General features: G+C 43.3%; 1 protein-coding gene across 1 annotated transcript; it reads right to left on the bottom strand.

The window, feature by feature from the left end:
- Positions 1-2,011: 2,011 nt before the first annotated feature.
- On the bottom strand, positions 2,012-8,979 carry LOC115533157 (TSC22 domain family protein 1). Its single transcript, XM_030343486.1, has 3 exons — positions 5,931-8,979; positions 4,780-4,831; positions 2,012-3,694 (listed from the first exon to the last, which is right to left on the bottom strand). The coding sequence occupies exons 1-3, from the start codon at positions 8,243-8,245 to the stop codon at positions 3,431-3,433; spliced, it is 2,631 nt and encodes an 876-aa protein (XP_030199346.1). The 5' UTR covers positions 8,246-8,979; the 3' UTR covers positions 2,012-3,430.
- Between the last annotated feature and the right edge of the window lie 126 nt (positions 8,980-9,105).

The raw sequence follows: 9,105 nt of genomic DNA, 5'->3' as shown, positions 1-9,105 counted from the left end.
CAATAATAAATAGGGACACAATGAAGGAGGAAGCAGCGTATCTGATAGAGCACTGACATGCAATAAAGAGTCATAGCCCCTGGAGTCCCTGTTTATTGGCTCCAAAGTCTGATGGTTCTTCACAATTCTGGACAGATTTTGTAGAGTTAAATGCAGTTGCAGTGCCGGACTCATTCCCCTTGCCCCATATGGAGGATTGTGTGGATAGAATTGGTTTAGCAACCTTTATCACCAAGCTTGATTTACTAAAAGGGCATCGGCAGGTCCCCCCTACACCGCGATCATCTCCAATATCTTCATTTGTCACTCCCGACCACTTCCCACAGTATACAGTAATAGCCTTAGGGATGCAAAATGAGCCAGCAACCTTTCAGAGGCTCATGAATACTGTAGTTGGTGCAATGTGTACCGAGATGATGGGGTTGTGTAATCCTCTTGCTGGCCAGAGCATATGGCTGTTTTAGCAACTGAGTTTGATAGTCAAAAAATCTCTCATTAAATCTTGCGAAGTGTGAATTTGGAAAGGCTTCGGCCACGCACCTTGGTAAGCAGGTTGGCCCTTGGAAGTTCCACCACTAGACTTAAGTTTTGTAGATTCCTGGGTATGTTGGGTTATTATCGTTGTTTTTGTCGCAAACCGTTTTGCAGTCCAAACAGACCCTATATATGGACTATTGATTGCCAATCTGCTTCCGACTGTGCAAAGGCACGTCTTTGCAGTGCCCTGGTGTTGGCTGCACCTGATTTCTCCCAGCCCTTCAAGATTAACGGGGATACAAGTGTGTAAGGAGCTGGAGCAGCGCTGCTACAAAACGATGCAGAGGACCTCAGCCACCTGGTTTGCTACATCTCAACGAAGTACAAGCAGCATCAGCTTGGGTATTCCACCATGGAGAAGGAGACACTGGCCATGCTCCTTTTCTTACAGCACTTTGAGGTGTATGTGGGGTCCAGTACGGTGCCAGTCATGGTGTACATCGACCACAACCCATGGGTGTTCCTCAACCGAATGTATAAACACAACCAAAGACTAGTGTGGTTGGCTCTGCTGGCCCAAGGGTTCAACCTCGCAATGCCCCATTAGAAGGGGTTCACAACATCATGGAGTAGATAGGGGTGACTTACATTATTTTGGCCTAGGGGAAGCCAAGGCGAAAATAATAACCAAAAGACCCCCTGACTTTTAGACAAAACCCTCAGTCTAGGCTTGGAAAAAAATACACTTCTAAACTACCTCTCTGGACAAACACAGACAAATCCGAACTCTGCTTTAACCCTAAATCGGTACTGGTTCACATCTTCCCATGCATACACCGTGTATGGGATTATGTGTTATAGCTTTTAAGTTGTGAAATATAAAATATTGCACCATGAATACAAAGCGTTTGCATCACTTGTTAATGCTATCCACTCAATTTAAAATTGTACAAAAGTTGCAAGAATATTATTCGCAAACAACAATATATCTTGTTTGTGTATTTAAGCAGGACCCATAAATAGATCACAGGACTTTTATGCGAAATTGTGTAGGCCCTACTTATTTCAAATAAAATAGATTCCAAAGTTGTATGCATGATCACTGTATTACCAAGTATTGTATCATGGTCCGAAATTAAATCTAATATATTTTCACATGGATTCACACGAGGTGTAGTGACCATTTCCAGGGTTGCAGTGGAATTTGTAAATACTTTGTTTGACAAAGTCCTATTATCCACCCATCTGCTGATGCATAATCCATCTTTGTAATGAATGAGGTGGATCTAGTTTGAATTATTTGAACATAAAATGTGTTCATTAGCGTGCTGAAACGAATCAATCATTCAATAACACTCTGCAGAAGCAGCATGAACACAGAACTGTCTGGTTGGACTGTGTTCCCAGTGTACCATCTGTCACCTTCAGAAGTCACACATCAATAGTGATGAGGCCCCACTATTACTCCATTTAACTCTGAACTAATAGCAGTGCGAAACCACAATGTAACATATTTGTTATATCAGTCCGGTGATTATACTTCCATAACTCATTTTTATTTAAAGACATGAAGTACAGCTGGCAGGTGCAAAGATATTATGGTACAATCTCTTGTCCTTTTTTTTCTCCAAAAACATGCATAGAACATGAGCATACAAATGATACATGGAATGCAAAAAAATATATGTATCTCAAGGCTGTGTGTGTGTATGTGTGTGGTGTGCGTGTTTTTGTTTTTTGATATTATTGTTTTTTCATTGCTAGGTGTGTGGTTATCCAGGGGCATTTCAAAGTCAATGCATTACATCAGAAAAACAGAACAAAAAGATTTTCACTCTTGTCACTGCATTTGAATTAGAAGCTCTTGCCATTCGTTGGTCAGGTAAGTCACTTCAGAGCACATGGTTGCCCATCATCCAGGAATACAGCATTTACAAATGAGACAGCAGTGTGAGCAGGAACGCCACATTTCCAGCCCACCTATTCAATTCAGTGTCGTTTCTCATCTTTTTCACAATATTCAAATATACAGAAATATACAGTAATATGCCAAACTTAAAAAATTGCAGCGAAGCTCATTGTGCCAAACCTGCCTTGTGATACAGATTTTTACATGCCATTGCAGGATTGATAAAACTGCTATAATGAGCTTTGTTCAGGGCAAATAGTCTAATAGAGTCTAGAGTCTCAGTTCTTAAATATGGATAATATTATCATTTTGCTTTATTATCCATGATGTGTTGAAGAGATAAACCCTGCCCTCTTGACATCCAACTGCCTCTAAAGATCAACAAATATTAGCTGTTCTCATCCTACACATGACGGGATATTGTTTATAAAGGGCCAACTTTTACCACCTGGTGCGAGCCATTTTAGAAACTGCCTCGCCCTCCAAGTCACAGGGCAGATTTTGAAACGGATGTAATGGCTATTTACCATCACACCTGGTCGTAAAAGATGGGCCCTTCAAAGCAATGGTTCACATTTTTCAATGAAATTCAAGAAGGCTGGCTTTATGCTACCCTTTAATCTTATAGCTGTATCATTGATACACTACAATAACCTCCTCTATTTACACTTGACTCACCACCTGGAGACAATTAATACCCCCTCCTTCTCCTCAATACTATTGTAAATTGAATCCGCATCAGGACACAGGCACAGTGATTTTGTAATTCTAAGTCCAGCATAATGTTAATTTACATTTCGGACATTTTAATGGAAATGTCAAATCAACTTTTGGCATTCTGTCATTGTCTCTATACAACTGCACTCCAAAGCATTCCATGTCAGTGATCCACTTTCCGCCTTCCCAAGAGTCAAATATGTGCAAATTCTTAACAGCATAGCATTTGCTATAAGAGGCAAAGCTTTGCCGTTATCGTACAATTCTGTAGTCAGTTCGTTGGCATGGTTGAGTTATGGGAACATAGCCTCCTCGGTGTGCATGTTGCTATGCAGAGGAGAAAGAGTTGTGGGACACCGGTTGAGTCGTGGCAGCCAAGTTCTGGGGTCCTGTGGTCGCTACGGAGACCGGAGGGGATCCGGTCTGCACCTGGGACTGGAACTGGGCTATCTGCTCAGGGCTGGCCAGGGTCTTCAGAAGGGTGTTTTCTTGTTCAAGTTGTGTGTTGCGGTCGATCAGGTCCTTTATCTGCTCTTTGAGCACTTCCACCTCCTCTCGTACTGCAAACATCAGATGGCTCTTGACCAGGTCCTGAGGGAGAGACATGAACCAGAGCAGGTACATTTGAGGCTTTGTTTTTGGTTGATCATCACCATAAATGTAGAAATTAGACATAACTTATAATGCTTGAGGAGGGATTCCTCCCTCCGTCCAGTTCCACTTTTGGCAAACATTTGACTCAACATGGCCCTCTGAGTATTCGGGATGATGATAATTGGACACTGTTAGACCACCTCTTTTGCTTGTTGCAAGGATATGAAAAATGCTTTTGTGGTACTGCAAGGCAGTCCCCTACTCTTCAAAGATTTGCTATGGCTGGATAAACTAGGCAGACTAGAAGGTATAGAAATTGCTACTATACACCTGTGAGACTTTCCTTATACGGACAACCTATGACCCGTTGCCTTGTCCCGTAACCTCGACCAGTGGGTCGGCAAGGAAGAGAGCTGCTCCCTTTTGCAACACTTGTCAGGCTGCTAGGCCGTGCTGTCTCAAGGGCATTACAGGTGGCTGCACAACCAGGGACTCAAACATTGGTCAGGCTTATCCTGGAAAAATGTGTGATGAGCAAAAATCAAACGTTGATGATTGATAACATAAACTATTAATAAATAAAACCCATTTCATGTATGTATGTATGTATGTATGTATGTATGTATGTATGTATGTATGTATGTATGTATGTATGTATGTATGTATGTATGTATGTATGTATGTATGTATGTATGTATGTATGTATAAATAAAAAAACACAATGGGGTACAATGAATTAATCAAGATTGTTTGAGCACAGTGACACTTGACAATAAAACAAACCTGATTTTGGCTGAATGAATTAGCCCCAAATCCAAGGTTAAAAAAGCAGCCAAGTTATGAATGGTCGCCTATAAACTCCAGACGCATTCAAATAATGCATATTGTCAAATACTTACTTCCAGTATTTTAGACGGTTAAGATTGTCGCAGGAGTAGTAGTAGGAAAATGTTACTTGGAATCTATCAGCAATCGGCCGTTGCTTGTCTGACAATCATTGGATTATTATTGGCATCATTAACATTCATTAATTCTTATCACTATTAACACTGAAGTATTGATAAGACAAGTTAGAAACTCACCATAGCTTGCTCAATCTTGTTGTCTATGGCCACGACACTGGCTCCAGACAAACTGAAATCATATACACAAAATGTCAGGCCTAGTAACTGTTTTTTTTTTTGCGATAGGCCTGTAAAAAAAATTACATGATTCACGCTGAGTCCAACCAATATACGTCATATCAACGTCTGAGTTTATGACCGGAACATGTTGAATTTAATTGGGAAAGGCTTTTGGCCAAGCTTCACTATGATAATACTAGTAGAAGCTTTATGACTACATGTCTATGGAGAGCAGCAGATATACTGCATGAGGCAATGATGAGCAAGGCAGGTTCTAATGATGGTCATTTTGGCCTTCCAACAGAGGGGCAGCGTACATTTGGGCTGACAACAGCAAGTCCTCACTCTATACAGATTGACTCACTGACACCAAGAGGGACATGTCAAATGCACGCACATCCACACACTGTTAGAATGGCCTAGATACACTACATCAGCATTTCAGCAGTCTCCCGTCTCATAGACTTGGACACAGTTGGATGTATAACACAAAGTCAGCTAGTATTTGGATAAGGTTTGAAGGGACATGGTTTAAGTCTGATCTTTTGTGCGATAATTACAAGCAGGGTGATTGTAGGCATGGTTTACTTGACTTAACTGTAATAAAACTTGAAATAAAAATGTAAAATTTGTATATAATTCAGTGAAAATATAACGGGCCAATGTGTCAACGACGTGTATTTCCATTTCACAATACATAATTGCAAGCACCATTCGCTAACAGATGTTTTTACAACTTTTCCCAAACTAAAATTGCATTCATAGCACTGGCAAATATTTATCAATGTACTGATGCTCCTACTTAGTCCCCAAATTTCATGCTGCTTTAATAAAATATCACTTTTAAATCAATAGCAGAGATATATTTATAGCGATGAGGCATATTTTATCGAAGCACTGGTAGATGTGCTAATTTGATCACATTCAAAATGTTCAATGCCAAATATGCTTCAAGACACAAAATATGTGTGCCAGTCTGACGATCAGATATAAACATTACACAAAGAGTAAAATAAGATTATTACACTATGAGGTTATGCTTATTTATGTTCATTAAAAAAAGCATTAAGTCTACCAATAAATTATTAGAGAATGAAAAAGCATCTCACCCATCTTCTCCATCTATGGCCTTGAGAAAAACAGTTGAAGTTAAGGCACTGGAGTCGCCCGCCTGCCCGAAAGCAGCGCTGGCTGGAGAGCTAGCTTCAGCTAGCTTTGGTAGCCCCAACAGAGCTGACTGGTGCTGAAGGAGAAGGCGCTGAGCATCCTCCAACTGGGTGGTTGTGAATGTGGGCAAACTGGCATACAGGGCCCTCCCACTGTTCACACCATTGTGCATTTGGGACATGGACAGAGGATAATTCTTAAGGTTAGCAGGAGATGGCACTTGACTTGCACTGGGAAGATGGGTTAAAAGGCCTTGCGTTGTGAGCGGCTGTTGCTGTTGGCGATCGAGCATAATAGGGTTGCTTGTGCCTTGCTGGTCGGGCACACCTACCCCCATCTGAGGGACAACAGAAAAGGTGTTGACTTGGAGGGAGGTGGTCTGCTGGAGCCGCATCTGAGCCGGCATAGATATCATAGGCTGCTCATGTTGACCTCCAACCATATTTCCATTACCAGGACCAGAAGGATTTGGCGCTAAAGGTTGAGAATCGGCAGGCTGAGGGATACTTTGGTGCGACTGACCATACTGGGCAGTAACAGAAGGTGGCTGATGAACCTTCAATGGGCCTTTATTGGAGCCCGGGGATTGGTTGGCAACTGCCTGCGCATAGGAGAGCTGCTGCTGGGACACTGCAAAGATAGGATTCCCTGTTGGGTTTTGGACCCCTGTCATGGAGACCGACTGGAGGATACCAGTCTGAGCAGAAGGGGGACCGGTGGTCTGGATGAGATCCTTGTGAATTAGAGTCTCGGTTTGGGACACTCCCATGTTTAAGCCATTGAAAAGGGATGTCTGGAAGCCCTGAAGAGAAGTTACATAGTCCTGGGAATGCTGAACCCTGCCAACTTTTCCACCGCCGACAGTGTCAGTGTAATAATTTTGCGTACTGACCGTGCTACTTACAGTACAGCTACTCCCGATTGTGCTCTCTCTTCCTACACCGCTATTAAAGCACTCAGAATAATTTTGCTGCATGCTCTCCCCTGCTCGCATTCCCAGGGCTGTCACATCAGGAGTGGAAAAAGAAGGAGCAGAAGCCGGGGCATCTTTGTCGTGGTAGTCAGTGCATGTCCATCGGCCCTTTTTGAATGGCTCCGAGCTAGAGTCCAGCTTCACCACCCTGAAGCGAGAGCTAGTGGTGGTCGTTGTAGGGGCAGATGTGGGTAAAGGCTGTTGTTGGGTTAAAGATACAGAGGCGACAGTCACAACTGTCACGGCAGCACTAGACTGAGTTATACTTCCTCCCAGGTTCCCATTTGGTAATCCTATAACTGCATTGGCATTCTCAAATGTGGTTGATATGATAGTAGAGTTCATAGTTTGGTCTTGCTGGATTGTTTCATTTATATTGGCCCCAATGGCCACTCTGCCTGTGACACCTTCAATATTGCTAATATTGCCACTCCCACTTTTATTATCCCTCACAAAGACATTGGGCGAAGGCACATTCACATATCCAGCATTGCTGCTCTGGTGATTAATTACACCAGTAGTGGTTCCGGTCACAGAACTGTGCATTCTAGCAACAGAAGCTGAGGTCACATCTCCTCCAGAAGAAATGTTTCCACTTGAAGTATTTTCCAGGATAACCCCAATGTTAGAAGATGGTGAAGCCGAAGGGGACGTAGATTGAGGAGGATGACGAAGTGTCACATGATGATGTAGATAGTGGTGATGCATAGTCCCATTAACTATGGTTCCAGATTGGTTCATGAGGTGGAGATGGGAGAGCTGGTTGGGAGAGATGGCTCCAGGACTCTCGGCCTCATGGAAGTTATTCAGCGTTTCCTCAGATGAACTCCGCTCAGCTCCAGCTAGGTCATTTGCCCGAGAGAGAGAAACATCAAGGATTTCCGATGAAGACATGTCCTCAGTGTGCGATTCATCCAGATCATCATAGCTCTCGGTGTCCTCTGCAATACTGTTGTTAGTGCCAACGGATACCTGGGCTGAAGTAACACTAGTAATCTGGAAGCCACTCTTCTTTTTCATCTGAGCGCCTGCTGACTGGGATGATAGGGAGTGCAAGCTCAGGTTGTGAGGAGGTTGCTGTGAAGCTTGGGAAGACAATACTGATGAAGATTGAGTCAACAGACATTCATCGACCGGAATTTGGACGTTATTGACAACAGTGTTTGGTGGTGTTGACAACAATGCGCCACCGTCACTGCCGTTGTTGCTAACACTTGCAGGATATATCCTTTGATGTGCCATCTTTCCATTGCTGGAGACTCCTGCAGAATCCGGATGATGCATTGTAAAATAATCCTGTGGCTCTTTGACAGTTCTTTAGAATAGTGAACTCGGTTAACCCCGCCGTTTTTAAGATGTCGTTATATTCAACAGCTACAACTAAAACTCAATAAAGCACATACGATGGCTCACACAATAATATCTCCCATACGGAGGCTCATTCCTCGAATGGTCAAAGCCATTCCCCCCGTTGACAGACAGTCAGGAATCCTAGTAGCCACTGGCTAGTGGTCTGGGAGGCGCGCTAACGTCAGCTGACAGTCTCGCCACCCAGCGGTGTGGTGCGTAAGCTAGCAACTTTCGATTGTTGGCTTGAACCTTGACTACACCGAAATAACGTCAATCATTCAAGAAACCGAAGCATCCGAGGCTAAATCAATGCATGTATAGGTCATATTAATCTGAAGGAAAGGTAAAAGCTGCTAGCATGATGCCACATCCTCCATTCCCGGTTATTGAAACACAAAACCAGGCTGGTAGCTTTAGCTATCGCCTTGTCAAATGATAACAAAAAAGAAGAGAAGTAACCCGTTATCCGGCACAGGGCTGGGCGGTGTCGCGTAGTTCGTTTCTCCTGGAAATAGCCTAATCCGTTCAATGCAGAGTAGGTTTACAACAATATTTGCTGTATCACCCCTCCAACGTGGTAGAGTGTCACAACGCCTTCAAGCATCGGTCCTGCTGACTGGCTTTTGCTTTGCTCGTTTCTGGTGCGAGACTTTTTTTTTTGTCAGCGCGAGACCGAGTGGGAGGAGGGCTTGCTTCGTAATAGGGCGACTGCGCATGACCGGTGCAGTGCAGCCCAGACATAAAGCAGTCTGGGGGCCAAACGGGTTGAATCCATACACAGTATACACCAAACT

Source organism: Gadus morhua, chromosome 20 (assembly GCF_902167405.1).
Source record: "Gadus morhua chromosome 20, gadMor3.0, whole genome shotgun sequence".
Classification (NCBI taxonomy): Eukaryota; Metazoa; Chordata; class Actinopteri; order Gadiformes; family Gadidae; genus Gadus; species Gadus morhua.
The sequence above is the reverse complement of the archived record's forward strand: the minus strand, read 5'-3'. Positions and strand labels throughout refer to the sequence as shown.